This window comes from Trematomus bernacchii, unplaced genomic scaffold, assembly GCF_902827165.1.
Source record: "Trematomus bernacchii unplaced genomic scaffold, fTreBer1.1, whole genome shotgun sequence".
Classification (NCBI taxonomy): Eukaryota; Metazoa; Chordata; class Actinopteri; order Perciformes; family Nototheniidae; genus Trematomus; species Trematomus bernacchii.
This window is the reverse complement of record NW_022987592.1, coordinates 1,061,296-1,077,975: the sequence shown is the minus strand read 5'-3', so window position 1 is coordinate 1,077,975 and position 16,680 is coordinate 1,061,296. Positions and strand designations below refer to the sequence as shown.

The 16,680-nt window shown below is 41.5% G+C and overlaps 2 protein-coding genes across 2 annotated transcripts; one reads left to right on the top strand and one right to left on the bottom strand.

Moving 5' to 3' along the window:
• The first annotated feature begins 9,998 nt into the window (after positions 1–9,998).
• LOC117481499 lies at positions 9,999–14,456 on the top strand. Its single transcript, XM_034129202.1, has 6 exons — positions 9,999–10,319; positions 10,491–10,536; positions 12,024–12,115; positions 12,722–12,832; positions 13,480–13,753; positions 14,068–14,456. The coding sequence occupies exons 1-6, from the start codon at positions 10,018–10,020 to the stop codon at positions 14,281–14,283; spliced, it is 1,041 nt and encodes a 346-aa protein (XP_033985093.1). The 5' UTR covers positions 9,999–10,017; the 3' UTR covers positions 14,284–14,456.
• Positions 14,457–14,625: 169 nt separating this feature from the next.
• LOC117481500 lies at positions 14,626–16,436 on the bottom strand. Its single transcript, XM_034129203.1, has 5 exons — positions 16,201–16,436; positions 15,822–15,947; positions 15,539–15,679; positions 15,258–15,338; positions 14,626–14,977 (listed from the first exon to the last, which is right to left on the bottom strand). Exons 1-5 carry the CDS (start codon positions 16,423–16,425, stop codon positions 14,948–14,950), a joined length of 603 nt encoding a protein of 200 aa, XP_033985094.1. The 5' UTR covers positions 16,426–16,436; the 3' UTR covers positions 14,626–14,947.
• Positions 16,437–16,680: the final 244 nt, after the last annotated feature.

The following is a 16,680-nucleotide window of genomic DNA, read 5'->3' as shown; positions in this document are numbered from 1 at the left end:
AGGAATATTATGTCTTTATGTTCTAATAATGTAAAAATATTTTAGTAAATTGTTACCACAGAACATTTGCATAATGTTTTAAACATAAAGCATATTATCCTTCTCTAAAATAATAACATTCTGGCAACATAAACAAATCTAACTTGCAGCTGAAAACATTTTAAGAATAATGTTAGATAATGTTCTAACAATGTTATCAAAAACATTTTAAGAATGTTTTTAGAGAACGTTATCCTACCTTTCAGAAGAACATTCTGCGAACCAAAATAAAAGCTTCTGCTGAAAGCGTTTTAAGAATAGTAGGGCATAATGTTCTAACAATGTTATCAAAAACATTTTAAGAAGGTTATCACCAAACATTTTAAGAATGTTTTTAGAGAACGTTATCCTACCTTTCAGAAGAACATTCTGGGAACCAAAAAAAAACTTCCCGCTGAAAACATTCCTAGAACAATGAATGTAACATTCTCAGAATGTTTTTAGAACCAAACATTTCTAGCTGGGCAGTCAGTCACATCTGTTGATTGCAGGAATCCCTTGCCCTGTCACCCTTCTTCTTCGTCACAGGCCATTGACTATCAAAAGTCAACAACTTTATTAATTCCGCAAGGGGCAATTGCTTATGAGCAATTTATGTCATGTACACAGGCGGGAACATACAGGAAGAAATCACACAGATACACCCGGGAGACTGGATGTGGATCATTCCAATTTACACAATAAATAGTTCATGGCATTAAAATAAGTAAGTAAATAAATAATCAAGAATTTCAAAGTTTGAGTTCAGAGGGGATGAATGATTTTACAAGCGATTTGTCTTAAGAGCAGGTAGAGCATATCTACGCCCTGATGGCAACAGATGAAATTCATCTGTAAGAACATGACCTGGGGCCTCATTTATAAAACTTTTCGTAGGATTCACGTGGGAAGGTGGCGTACGTAGGACAAAGCAAGTAAATATGCAAATACATATTCCAATTTATAAAACACTGCGCACGCCAGCTAAAAAATAAATTTCACACCGTGTCAGATTGTGGTTCTTTTGGGGAGGTGGAGACAAGTAAATCATATTGTTTGGTGGATGCAGTTTGAACCAGAGTAGCAGCATGAAGGTTGGATCGTCATCAAAATAAATAAATAAGTGGTCCGAAAAAAGTTATTGACAAAATCATAGACTATAAATCATAGGTCAGTAACAGGCGGACCGCGGTCTGGATCCGGACCCAGACGCCGACCTATACGGACCCGGACCTATAATCAATACATTAATAGGGGATTTAAAATGTTGACGGGGCGATTCTATTTTAACCGCCGCCGACAGGGGGCGAAAGAGACGAGTGAGCGATACAGGGAGAGGGGTCCAGCTGCAGCCGCAGCCGGTGGAGGTTGAACCTGTAGGAAGTTGTAGGAAGTTGTACTTCCAAATATGGTCAGAAGAGAGCGCGCCCAACACGTGAGACGCTGACGCAAGGATATTTAATGAGACATGGAGGTTTACAGACAACAGACAATATGGCGCACCGAGTACAGGTAACGTCTTGTGGTTTTAGATATAATTACATACTATTTAGGTTCTCGATTGTTTGTCGATTTGGCTGTTTAGCGCAGTGTAATTGTGTTTATTTAGCTAATTTGTATTTTAAATATTCAATTTAAAGGAATGGAATACATAAATAATATATATATAAGATGGACTTTTATTAATAATTAATATATGTGTATGCTAACTGAGCGAGCCTGTCCAGTTAGCATACATGCTAACTGAACGAGCATGTCAAGCTAAGAGCTAATATATATGTATATATCTTATGGAACAATGCATGTACTCTAATTTTTACAAGAATCTGATTTTGTGTAAGTTTTAAATATTCGTTGAAGGTGTCTTTCACATTTGAATGTTTATATATTTAAAACATTTATTAGTTGCTATACTGTAGACATGTAGGCCTACATATGTATAATTATATTAATATTTTAAGTGTGGTTTAAAGTAAACTTATATAAAGTTATTTGGTTGAGCCAAGTAACCAAGGGTCGATGCAATCAGGTAGGACGCTTAAAATAAATGATCTAATCTTATCTGTTAAGATGAATGTTTCATTTAAAAGGTTTTTATTTATTTGTTTAAGGAGGGACCCCAGAGCCAAGGGCAGGCCAAGCAGACCGCCTTCTCCCGCCGCGGCAGCTTCCCCGGTGATGGGCTCCGTGTAACAAGTCCCCTCAGTCTGTGCGGGGAGCCGCGCCGTGCCCACCACGGTGATGCTGCTGTCATCGCTCGCCTCTCCTCCGGTGGTGCCGTCGGCTCCCTCCGCCGCCACACTGCCCAGCACACTGGAGATCACTATCCCGTCGGGGGTCGCCAGTCTCTGGCACTGTTATTTTGGGGGTCGCGGGCTGAAAGGTCTCATCATACTTAATCCTAGACAGGCAAAAAAATCAAAGACCCAAACTAAAGACCAGGCTGTGGCTGGAGACGATTCTGACTCTGACGACAGTCTGGATGTAGATAAATGGAAGAAACTCCTCCAGCAGATGACAGATTCAGACATGGCCAAGATGGACACCATCAATGCGCTGGACTCGGCTGCACCACCACCCGTAAAAAAGAGAGTGAAGAAATCCCGGGCAAAGCCTCCCGCAAAAACCATTACTCCCAATGAACAGAACACAGTTGGAGAGAATAAGACAATGGAGGAGGTTAATTTTGAAATGGCTTCAGTTTATCATCATAACAGATCAAAAAGTTCAGATTCATTTTACAATAAATCAAGGAATGATGCACTTCTACAAACAAAAACAACATAATTAAAACATTTAAACAAACTACTAAAAGTAGATGAACTACATTATTCAAAAGTTTACAGTAACTTCTGATAATAACACAGGGGAAATAAACGAGGCATCTCTTTTCCTCTCTCTCTCTCTCCCTCTCCTGACAGCCCGTCAGTATCGGGGTTAGTCAAAATGAATCCCTTGGCGGTTCTAGTGTTCATTTACCGTTTTGTCTTCTCTTTGCAATGCTTAATCGATTTGAAACCAAGTCTAATGTAGCTTAAACTTAACGTTAGCTTTCTAGCTAACACAACACATTCACGCACCTTTCTCTGTGGGTTTTTTTGTAGTGACGAATGAAGTTGGATGTTTTGGTGGTCGTGTCACTGATCTTTATGCTGCAGACCCTGCATACCGCTGTTCTCTTCTTATTAGCGTCATCGACAACATAATCCTTGAATCCAAACTTCACTATTTTTGGAGTAACGCTAGCCGCTGCCATGTTAACTGACACTCCTGCCGTCTAGTGTAGTGATGTGTCGGTCGCGAACGAGCCGATTCTTTTGAACGGCTCTTTGGTACGAACGAGGGGAACCGAGTCCTACTTGGTGAGAGCCGTTCTTGTTATCGTTCAATCGTTGGTCCGCACGGTCCGCACTCACTGCCTGCCAAAATCCACTCGCCTTTTAAAAAGCTTGATTTTGTTCCCCAAACGTATTCTGTGAAGATCCGCCACTACTCTGATTGGTAGGTTTCAGCACGAGGAGTGAGATGGGGTGGGTCTTAACGGAATACGCGCGAGAGAGAAGTCATAACAAGTGGTACAGGACAGGTAGACGACGTGTTTTTCGGATGGAAAATGAGCCAAACGCGAAAACGCAGCAGCATTTGGATGCACTTCAACCAAAACCCAGGCAGTGATAAAGCGCACCATTTGTAAAGGCAAAATATCCTTTAAAGCAGGGTCAACAAATAATCTCCATCGCCACTTAAAAACACAGTATCTAATATTAAGAGTTGCATGAATTTCATTCAAGGCAAGGCAAACTTTATTTACTTAACACATACAGAGGGTAAATTCAAAGTACATTCACTGACATGAATGACATGGATATGGCGCCACCTTGTGTCATGTTTACAATGCCGATTATTGACATTAGGTCTGGCAATCATTATCCTGGTGATTATTTTGCAGATAAACCTAGTAACCTTAAAAAAACGGCTCTTTTGAACGGCTCTTTTGAACGGCTCTTTGAAAGGAACGGAGCCATAAGATCCGGCTCCCTTCAAAGAGCCATAATTCCCATCACTAGTCTAGTGGGTTGTCAGGTTTGCGCGCATGGCGCTATAATCACCCAATCACGTTTTTCGAAAAAACTAAACGTAATATCTCACTACAAAAACAAACGCAAATATTTAATTTTAAACAGTCAAGTCCTTTCAAGTCATCTGTCTCAAGCTTAAGTCAAGTCTCAAGTCATGAATACCAAAGCCTCGTCTCAATACCCCTCCTCGACTCCTCCTTTCCCTCACTCGCGTCCCTTTCTTGCGTCTTAGCTCCGCCTCCGTAAGATGCGAGCGAGAGACACGAGGAGGTGACGCGAGGACAGAGGAGTCCTCAGGTATTAATTGGGATGTCCTCGTTCACTCAAACGTCACTCTTAAACGACGTCTGTTAATGATGACATGTGCACAGCTGTATCCCCTCTCATCGGGCTTAACTGAATAACCCCTTAGAACCGGCCCATTTATTGTTAAATATGTATTTAAATTATGAATCTTTCTCTTTTTAGTCAAGGAATTCAATGTATGATGGTTGGTCCTGCTTTTGTGTTCCGTTTTGGTGTAAAATGTACATTTCAATACAATTATAATTATAATAATGTGAAAGCCTTTACTCTGAAAATGTGTGTCCTGTAGATCCCCACATTCACCACAAACCCACATTCAGGACTGTGCATTTTAAATCATTTAACTCCTGAATATCTTAACAAAAACAATACAAATAATTGTTATTTATCAAGATCTAGCCATTTATGAAATAGCTTTCTTAATAGCTATGTTTTAGTGACGTTCAAGATCATTAAACATGACTTAAATTGTTAGTATAACCTTAAGAAATGAATTGCACATAATAATTCCCACGGAGCTGTGAGCACTTATACATTTATGTGACGCTTTTCCACTCATTCTTCCAGTTCTCCGTTTTCCTGTGTTGAAATCGACCAGCTGTGAAGGTGGGGGCGGGGCTTTTATACGCGAGTAGTGAAAACACTTCCGCGTAGTCTGCTCTCTTGTATCCTCCCTTTCGTCTCCTCCCGCACCCCTCCTCCCTCACCCCTCCTCGACTCCTCCGTGTGCATTTCAGCTATTGGGACGTCCTTCAAAATGGCGTGTCTTGATCGATTTCCGGGTCAAGTCCCAGAGGAGGGGAAGAGAGGAGTCGAGGAGTGGTTTTGAGATGAGGCTCCTGTCAAAGTCAAGTCAAGTCTTTTATCAATGTTAGTCAAGCAAGTCTCAAGTCGAGTCAAGTCATGTGACTCGAGTCCCCACCTCTGCTGTGTACCATATTGTTTGTGTAAGTAGCTGCGACTACTACTGTGTTCATTGGATAGCGATGTCACTACCTGGGGTATAAGACCGTTGGAGTCACGTCCCCTCTCTCTCTGTCCTCAAGTCTCTTGCATCTAATAAATAACGCCGAGATGAATGGCTAAACTTCAACTGTGAGAATAGTCACCTTTCTGCTGCAGAGAGACAAAAGGTATAAGTCTAAATCTGCTAACAGGTTATGGGCCCAGATACGATGAATTATTCTACAGTTCGAAGCACGCGTGCGATAACGAAGCGAGAAGATTGCCTGTTAGCACGGTTAGCATAGGAGTAGCTAGTTAGCCACGTGTTGAGCTAGTTTAGTATCGGGAGAACCAAGGGAAGCTAAAGCTAAGCTAACAAGGACCTAAACTAAGCTACTGAAGCTACAAACGCAAAAGCCATGTCGAATAGAACCACGAGGAAGAGCAAGTGGCCCACGTTCGACGGGAAAGCAGAATGTAGAGTATGAGCTCTGGGAAGAGAGGATGCTGTGTTGCATGCACGGAGTGGGATTGAAGGAGACCATCCTTCGAGCACCCACTGGAGAGATGACCGCGGCACTGAGGGCTCAAGACGACAAGCTCAATGGTGACGCCTATTGTGAGTTAGCGGCGCTACTCGACAATACCAGTTTAGGACTGATATTCAGAGACACGAAGGACAAGGGCCGAGAAAGTCTCAGAGTATTATGGGAGCACTACATTGGAAAAGGCAGGCCTCGGATTGTCACCTTGTACATAACCATGACTGCGCTGAAGAAAGCGGATAATGAGACGGTAACAGAATACATTATCCGAGCTGAGCAGATCATTACGGCACTCAGGAGCGCGGGAGAAGCACCGAGTGAGGGACTAATGATGGCGATGGTTATGCGGGGATTACCCGAAAAATACAAGCCGTTCACACTAATGGTGACACACGGTGACACTGAAGTAACGTTGGGACAGTTCAAGGCGAAGTTGAGGAACTTCGAGGCCTCAGAAGATTCAGCCCCAGCCTCAGACGAGACGAGCGAGAGGGTGCTGAGGGTCCAAGCAGCGACAAAGAGAAAGCCCGCCAAACGATTCATCCCCGATGGCGACGGAGAACGCGTTGGCGCGTGTCGGCGATGCGGAGAGAAAGGCCACCGAAAGGATGACTGCAAAAAGAAAGTCTGGTGTAGCTTTTGTAAAAGCAAAGGGCACACAGACAAAGCGTGCACAAAGAAGGACCGCGGTGATGTCGCTCGGTGCGCGAGCATGCTAGATGGTACCGGAGAAGCTGCGGGAGGAGATGACTACACCCTCAAAGTGCAAGCTGAAGCGACCAGCCTACAGAGACAACAACTACAGACCCACAGAAAAGGATTAATCGTGGACACAGGAGCGTCGTCCCACATCATCAACGATAAGAACAAATTCAAGATTTTTGACAGCACCTTCAAGCCGGAGAGACACAGCATGGAATTGGCAGACGGGAGGCGTACCTTCATGGTGGCGCACGGCAGAGGAGAAGCATAGATGTGTCTTGTAGACAGCGAGGGACGACGGTGTAAAGTGACCCTGAAGAACGCACTATACATCCCATCGTACCCCCAATAACTCTTTTCTGTGAAGTCTGCTACAGCTAACGGCGCTAAAGGTGTTCTTCGACGAGGGTAAAGATGTTCTGATGTTACCGGATGGTACCAGGTTTTGACATGATGTTGAAGATAAATGTCATGTTAGCCATGATATCCAAACGTGGCATGAGATTATGGGTCACTGTAATTATGAGGATGTTTTAAAGCTGCAGGATGTAACTGTAGGTATGCATATTAAGGATACAAAGCGTAATCCTGATAAAGATTGTACAGTATGCATAGAGGGAAAGTTTACCCAAACGAGAAACAGAGATCCGACCGATAAAGCAAACACACCACTTGAGTTGGTGAACACTGATCTAGCTAACAACGAGTCCATAAATGGCTTCAGGTATATGCAGTCATTTACAGATGTGTGTACAGGGCCAGTGTTTTATGGGCTCAGAACAGTCTCATAATACACACATGCACACAGAAGGATTCACACTTGTATTTCATGATCTGCAAAAGGATTCACACTTGTATTTTCGGATCCACACTTGTGTTTTTCAATGCACACACGAATGTGTTCCGTTTCATATACATGTAAATAAAATCCAAACACAGAAAGTTTTACATATGTATTTTTGATCCACACATATTTGTTTACCGTTTAAATCCTCTGAACCTGCAAACACAAACCGCTTTCTGTGCATGGATCGCTGTGCATTCGTGTGTGGGTTTTTTGAGACTCCCCTGACGGTCACCCGATTCGTACTTGTAATTTCTTTCATCTATAGCCAATCAGATGTCTCCTGCAGTCTAAGCCAATCACATGAGCGCGCCCCCACGAGGGTAGGATTTCTTGCGTTGATGACGTAGCACTTCATTTACGCATTTTGCGCTGTCCGGACTCCGGAGCTGACGGAACATCCATGGAGCTGACAGGTCAACTTCAACATGGCGTCTAGCACAAGTGTAAGTGATACGTGTCTCGGCGTGAATGATTAAATATGTTTTAGGTATGAATTCTTGTTATGTTAGTGATGTGTTAGCATGGAAGTAATATGGGTGGCATGTAATGCTAGCGTTTGCTGGCAAGTTAGCTATATAATGCTAATAGACTACCTAGGATTATAACCTTACATAGCTAACATTAGCCAAACATTTCTTTAACTTCTTTTATTTTCTTGCTTTCTTTTTTAGGGACAGCTTAGACAGAATGAATCCAAAGTTTCCTGCTCAAATTATTATTCAAAATATATTCCATTGTGTTTAATGATGGGGTGGAATTGAACATTAAGAGCTGACGTTAAATAGGATTAACCGGTGTTGGTAAACAAACGGTCGAACGTTGAGCACTGTTGGTCATATTTTATCTATCTTTTCTATTATTTTCCCCCCAGGAATCAGTAAAGCGTGAAATCCTTCAGAGACTTCAAGATCGACTGACATACATCTTTGATAGGACACCTGTTGATCTCGAAGGGCTACAGTTTGCGTGCCGTCAGGCTTTTGTTATCTTGAGTGCACTGTGACATTGTTGATTTAGGGAATAATATACAGTCTGCACTTGCAGACCTGAATAGCCTTATCCAGCAAGAGAGAGATAATCAACAGACATTTGTGACCCTTGAGTTGCAAAAATGTTGTGGACGTGGGCGTCCACGATTGAATGTGTCAGTAGAGGCTCTGACACATCTGGTTGAACTGGGACTGCCATCGAGTTGCATCGCCAGACTCCTGGGTGTGTCTAGAGCAGGGGTCACCAACCTTTTTTAGGATGAGGGCTACTTTAAAAAAATAAAACAAGTCGGGGGCTACTTTTACTCCTCTTTCTTTCTTTTTTTTGCAGTGTATATATTTAGCACATTTTAACGTTATGATATGCTGACCTTTAACCTTTGTGTGCTGTTTGGGTCTGTGGGACCCGTTTTCAGTGTTTACTAAAAGAACATGTATGCAATTTAATTATTTTAACCTGCTTTATTTGGGGGTGGACGGGCCTCACCTCCTCTAGGGGGGTCCTCACCTCCTCTAGGGGGGTACGGGGGCATGCACCCCCGGGAAGATTATTTTTAAATGTTGAAGTGAAATGCATCAATCTGGAGCACTTTGAGCACAACATGAATGGATGGATACAGCTCTCAACACTCAGATGAAAGAGAGCTGTATACTTTTCAATAATCCAAACATCTTTAGAATATGATCACAACCAATAACAAATAATTTAAACTGGTTTATTCTTATCTTATGTTACCTAGTCTGCATTCTTTCTTTTTATTTATGCTTATTTTACTAATCACTCCTTTCAAACTGTTTTTTTTACTGTCCTATACACATTGGAATGATTTCTTACTTTATCTTTATTAAATAGATAAAGGTGTGCTCTCCCTAGCTCTCTCTCTCTCTCTCCCCCTCCCTCCCTCCCTAGCTCTCTCGCTCTCTCTCTCTCTCTCTGTCTCGCTCGCTCACAGAGGCTGTGTGCTCCTCCGTGGCGATCGACGGCTTGCGTTAACAAATAATAATAAACATATTTGTAAAGTGGGGGGACATTTCCCCCCTGTCCCAGGTGGTAATTACGCCATGCGTGTGTGCGTCAAGTGCAATAAATATATATGCAAGTTGTAACACACAGAGTAAAACTCTGCCCCCCATGTGTTGCATAGGCTGGCATGATAGGCTGCTCAATGGGGCTGATGTGTAGATTCTGCCAGAAGGAAAATCAGCGGGGAGGTGCCACATTGCTTTTCTTCCAGACTGCAACGCTGGTTCTTATTATACATCCATGCGCTGGTCCCGCAAATCAAGCAAGAACGTGATTGGTCGATATTCATTGTGGGGGTGGGGGGGAGGAGGGGTGTTAGATAGATATAGAGTTGTAGTAAGTAGATAGAGTTCGCTATGCTTTAGGTTTCGTTTATGCATAGGGTAGATTCTTTTAATTACATTTCCTTTTTTGTTTTTTGTATTTTATACATTTTGGATTTGCTTGGCGAGCTATTTTTAGAACATGCCCCGCGGGCGACTCACGTTGCCCCTGCGGGCGACCAAGTGCCCGCAGGCACCGTGTTGGCTACCCCTGGTCTAGAGCAACGCTATTTAGGCGGATGACCGAAAATGACATTTCTATATCTGCTTCATATAGTGGCTGCACTGATGACGAATTGGATTCATTGATCACCACAATAAAAAGTGCAATGCCAGATGCTGGCTACAGTGTAGTCCGAGGTGCTCTACTTGCGAAGGGACACAGAGTGCAATGGGAACGGGTGTATGCATCCATGCATCGTGTGGACAGTGTTGGTGTGCTCGCCAGGATGACCCGGATGGGATGTGTGGTGAGGAGAACATACACAGTTCCTTACCCTAAGTACATGGTGCACATTGACACCAACCACAAGCTCATCAGGTTTGTCTGCATGCTGTCTGTATGTAATCTGTTCATTTTATTATTTTTAATGTCTCGTTGTATATATCTTGTGAATGTAATCATATCATTGTCTATCATTGACTTCACAAAACATCAACAGATTTTGTGTTTAGGGGTTAATTCTTATCTTTTCCTTTTTTTTTAAAACAGGTACAACTTTGTTATCTTTGGGGGAATAGATGGCTATTCAAGGAAGGTAAGACTATTCTATTGTCAAGAACCAACAACTGCAAAATATTGCCGAACATCATGTGATGGTTTTACTTTTCTAAGCTTCAGTTTATTTTCTGTACCAACAGGTGGTGATCTTTAGGTACACAATCTAATCTATAGTTAATTACATATCACCTCTTACCAAACAGACGATTTGGACTTCTAAAGTCACCTTATATTTTAAGTGATTCAGATCAAACAATATGCATTTACTTGTTTACTTAATTTCAAAATAAATACTTTGAAGAACTTGTGAAATAATTAAAACACTTATACTAGTAACCGCACAATATATGTCAAGAAGCTTGCCTGAGCTATCATGATATTCTGTTATACATTGAATAATTCTGTTGTGCGTTGTTCTCTTAATGTTGCACATTGTCATTTGACAGATGCTTCAAGTTAAACTGATTCATCAAGGTACTAATATGTTGTTTTATGTGTACTTGTATGTGTAGATCAGGGGTCGGCAACCTTTTTGATATGAAGTGCCATTTAAAAAAAAAAAAATTATCAGCGTGCCAACGATCGAGAATTATCAAGGGGGGGGGGGGGGGGGTTGAGGATGTTGAGGAGCTTGACGCTCGTGATCTATCAACAGGAGGGCGGGGGGGCCTCGCTGCGGGGAAGCAGTGTGTGGACCTGTCAGCGCAACTTACATGATACCGAATTTAACAAACACATTTAAATAATTGGTTTAAACGGCATAATAATAAGGACGATCGTCCGTTCTGTGATTCTCCAGAACACACATGTTATGATATTAGGGTCATGCAGAGTGAGATGAGATCGCTGTCCCTTTAAGAGAGAGAGAGAGAGAGGGGTGTGGCGTGTGCGTGTGAGTATGTTTCTGGAAGTGAAACGAGGCAGCAGAAAAACAGAGGTCTGTGATGTATTTTGTGAAACAGAAGAACAGCTAAATAAATGCAACGGCCTCTCAAGAAGAGCTCGCCTCTATCCAGTCATTTAAGCTAAAGTGGGTTATTGAACCTGAAGCTCGTTGCTTCTGCCCTCCTCGACTACGGTCTGGGAGCCGACAGGAAAGTTCAACACACAGATGGCCAGTCCGCCCCTTTGTAGCATATTATTTCAATGAGAGATGAGCAGATCGCCACTGGGCTTTCAACTAAAGACACACACAGCCACGCAAAAACTGCGACATTTGTAAAGCTCCTTATGGGTACTGCAATTTGTGAAGTGCTTTCTTCCGTGGTGAAACGATCAGCACTGCACCACGGAGGAAAGCGGCAGAAAGTCACCTGGAGTTAAAGAGAGCGGGGCTGCGTTGCGTGCATGGCTTCCTTCTGCAGGTAACGGGGAGACGCGCTCTGGCGGCGGTCTCGTTCAGGATCCGAAAATACAATTTAAATATTTTGCACACTTATTCGACTTATTCCTAGTGTGCCACTGGCTACGGTGCCGCGTGCCAATGCTGGCACGCGTGCCAGGGGTTGCCGACCCCTGGTGTAGATTATGTACTTGAAGATAGCAGACAACAACCGGGCTGACACCCACTTGTGTTTCTTCAATGAAGCTGTGAACGAGCACGGGTTTCCTCTGAGGTATTCACATTATTTCATATGTAATCATTAGTGTAATTGCGGACCTTTCCATCAAATTTAGATGCTCCCCTCCAATGGCTGCATCAGTGACGACCACTTTACTTTTGATGGGACTCATTCATTGCAAATATTGTCGTGCTTTACTGTTAGTTCAAAGAGGCAATCTGAACATATAAGTTAAAACAATTGCCATTATAAACTGTACCTTTCCAGGCCACAAAAGTGCTGTCGGACACAGCCATATAAATTGTTAATTCTATGTGAGCCCCTCACATATGACAATATATAAGCTACATGTCAGATTTTCCCATCCCTCAGCTGAGATTCATGTAATGTACAGAAATATGAAAATATAATCTATTCACAAGCTGATGTGAACCATCCCTCATTCAGGTGTGGAAGATAACTCGAGGTTTAATAAAGTGAAAGAGAACTCTTAAGGGTTACAGTTAAGGACCTGTCCAGATATCTCAAATATTTATGTCCAGAGAGAGCCATTTGTGATCACATTATGGATGTAGATCATTATGGAATTGTACCCCTTGTTTTTTGGACCTTCAAATACGTATATTTTAACTATGCATAATTATTTGATTTATTTTCCAGAGTGAGAGGAGATCATGGTGGAGAAAATGTGGGAGTAGCACAATTAATGTTCTCAGTTCGTGGAACTGACAGTAACAGCTTCATTGCAGGGAAAAGCGTACACAATCAACGGTGAGTTAAACCTAATTTTGTAAGCTTATGAGCATATTTCTTCTTCTTAATATTCCCTTTAACAAACCTTCATAAGCACATGTTGAGACCATTCCTTCACAAAGAAGAAAATGACAATTTTCACAGAAATTTACCAGCCAAGCAAACATTTGAAAAATTTGAAAACTCACTTAATGTTATGTTCAAGGTTCAAGGTTCTTTATTGTCAAACTAACATAGCTAGAGAGTAATTATGTCGTTGAAAATCTTACAGTAGGTCACAGGCTTCTCCAACAATGCAACATAATAATACAGATAGTAAAAGTAATACAAAAAGAAAAATAGTTCTAAAATAAAGTGAGAGAGAAAAAAAGTGGAATAGTGCAGTACGAGTCTATATACAAGTTATAGGAATGATATATATTAGATAGTAGATATATATTACTAAGTAGCAGATGAATGTTATGAAATTGTTTCAGCAGTTCAATTGTTTAACAGTCTCACTGCTATGTTTTCAGTTGATTTCTTTTTTAAATAAATGCAATTTTCAGTTAGAGACATTGCCATTGATTCAATGACTAGGACTGGGACACTTTAAATTGTTCATAGTGAACAGTTTTGATTTTCTTTTAAGTTTAAAAAAAAAATTGTGTTTTCTTCTAACACAGAATTGAACGCCTCTGGCGTGATGTGTTCATGAGTGTTACGGGTGTCTTTTACAACACCCTGCACTCTCTTGAGGAACAACACCTGCTTGACATCAGTAACGTCCTGCACATCTTCTGCTGCCACTACGTTTTCTTGCCACGCATCCAAGCCAACCTGGATGTGTTCAGTGAGGCCTGGGCCAACCATCCCATCAGGACAGAGCAAAATCTGACACCCAATCAGTTGTGGCAGGTGGGCCAGCACCTGAATCCTGTTGCAGATCCTGAGCCTGAGGTAAATTGTGACTTTTCAAAACCATCACTATCTCTTGTTTATTATCAATCAATAAAAACCCAAACAGTATAATAAGTTATCTGATTCATAATCTAACTCCCCTTCTTGGATTAAAAAAGCCTCTGCTGGGTGCAAGCAAGAACACTTTTCTATAATATTACACTATTACCTTAACATTATTCCACAATCACTCAATTTTTTATTATTATAGAACAATTGCATACCCTCTTTATTTCACCTGATCACATATTTTAAGAAGCAGTAATGGCACAGTGCTTGCTTTAATATTTGTACACGCACTTTGTCTTTTTTAGGGTTTACTCATACCAGAGATTCAATGGGAAGAGAGTGGATACACAAATGAGCATCATACCGGGGTCAATGTCCCTACGCTGAACTTCCCTCTCTCAGAACTTGAAATGATGCAACTGCAAGACAACATTGATCCATTGGAAGAATCTGAATGTTTCGGAGTGGACATATATCTCAATACTGTCCAATACATTGAGAACTTAATTGAGCACCGATAGTTGTTACACATTTAACAACTATAGTATGATTTGTGTCATGATTTCAGTTATTTGGCAATGATGGAAAGTTAATCATTTTATATTTACATAGCTTATGCTTGATTAAGTTAATCTCAATTGCATGATTTGACATTTTTCTTTTGACTTATAATTGGAAGAGAAATGAATGGAAGTGTTTTCAGAGATGCATTTTCAGTCAGGATCAAAAACCGTTTCAGAGCAACAGAATTACATTCATTTTACACTCGGTAAAAAATAAAAACGTTGTAAAAGAACTATTCGGAGTATACTGTTCAAGGGATTGGGCATTGTTAAAGTGTAACAATGATAATGGACAAACAGTCTTTTTCCAAATGTCCTTTATTTATAAAAGACGGTAGGTGTACCAACTGTAACCCTGTATCTCACACAGTGTATTGAATAGAGAGGCAAACCCTTCTCCAGAAAAATACAAAACAAACTGAGTCAGTGTGTAGCTACACAAGCCCAAAGCCTGAACTGATGGAACTGAGGGCCATCATCAAGTCCTGGTGGAACTTTTCATAGGTTTGGTAGTGGCTTGGGAGCTTCAATTTTAGGAAGCAGGTGAGAGCCACTGGGTATTTTGAAGTAACAACCTCAACTTCAAGGTTTGTTGTGAGCAGCTCCCACCCGACCCAGAACTTCAAGAGGTCACGCAGCACCTTCGGAGATGCTATGAATTTGTTATGTATGCGATACCTCAAATTGCATTATATCAAAACTTTAAATTTGAGCAGTAAAACTTGCAGGAATATCAACGGTTAACCCATGCATAGATTTGTATTTGTACACCGATGTGTGTGCATATTATTATTAATCAGAACTGCCATCTCTTCAGCTGCACTACAGCTTTAGCAGTCATTACACTTAAGTAACTAGTTTAAAATAGAGATGTAATAAAAAGTGTTACCTTCCTCTATGAATTGCCTTAAAAATCCAGTGACGAGACTGACTTTCTCCAATGGAACGGCGTCGTCCTCGTCCTCATCGCTGTCACTTTTGGGCTGTGGCCAGTGGATGTTCTGGATCACAGTCTATAGGGGATCAAATACAAACGTGTTCTTTGCTAAGATTGAAGCTCATGTTATAAGCTACAGAATTATCTTAAAATTGTAAAGCATTGATTTAAGATCTACACACCAGTTTAAGAGCCCCCAACAAATGAAATTGCATGATAGTGTTTGCAAACAAATCCCTTGAATAACATAAATCCAATAAAGAAAATGGTACTTACCTGTGAGTTCAGCTCATCATTTTTCTCTCTTGGAAATAATATGGGGTGGACATCTGGCCTATTTGAAACAAGCGGCCAGATTCCCGTTTCTTTAAGGCCTTTGCGAATCTGTTTGATAGGCTGCCTAACACGGTGAAGTACCTGCAAGTAAAAGGAACAATCAAACGAGGCACTAATGGAAAAACACCACAGTAGCAGATACAGGAGGACTTACAAAGCAAACCTACTAATTACCTAAACATTGTATTGTTTAAATAAAAATGGTACAATATAAAATGATTACTGCATGGGAAAGAAGTTCCTGGAACAGCCAGTCATGATTGGTGGAGGTTGGAACAGGGAGGTCCCAGGACAGGCAAAGATCAGTCACACTGGTGGTTTCTTGAGCAGTAAGTTGTGTATTCTTGAGCTAAAACAGGAAAAAAGAGGACATCATTTAAATGCATGCAAAATTGTGTACGGCAGTCTGCAAAAGTGGACAAAAAGCCTAAATCTGGAAAAATCTAAATGGGACACAAAAAAGCGTTGGAAATCATTTCTAGCTAAACAGCCCAGCCTTGACACATGAATGGAATCTTTTTCATAATGCACAAGATGACAAGTGTATGTAGCATTGTGGTGCAGTGGTGTATGACATGTCACTTTTGAACTAGGACACTCACAAAACCAATTGTTTCACGGTGGTCAAGATCAGGACAGTCCAGCAGGGTAAGCGCTGATGCTGCAGTATCCGTGCTCCCACCAGTCAACAGAGTCACTACAGGCACACTTAGTCCTGAGAAACCAAAACCACCATGCAGGAAGGAAAGGCCTATCATCCGACCTGCCATCTCAAACAGGTTGCTTTCCCGAAGCACAGCAGCTGCGGAGGGAACCCGATGTTCCATTTCCCCTTCAAAAAGGCTTGTAAGAGCTGCACAGCCTTAATAAAAAAGGAGAAATAGTTTAGACGCCATGTATTGCTATAACGTAATTTTTAGGTCAAGCTATATTGAGTGTTGGTTCAACTGTGAATATCAGAGGTGGGAGTAAGTCCTACATGTGCAAGTCATGAGCAAGTCTCAAGTCTTGAACTACAAGTATCAAGCAAGTCCCAAGTCACTGTGGTGAGAGTCAAGCAAGTCAAGTCAAGTCATACGAAA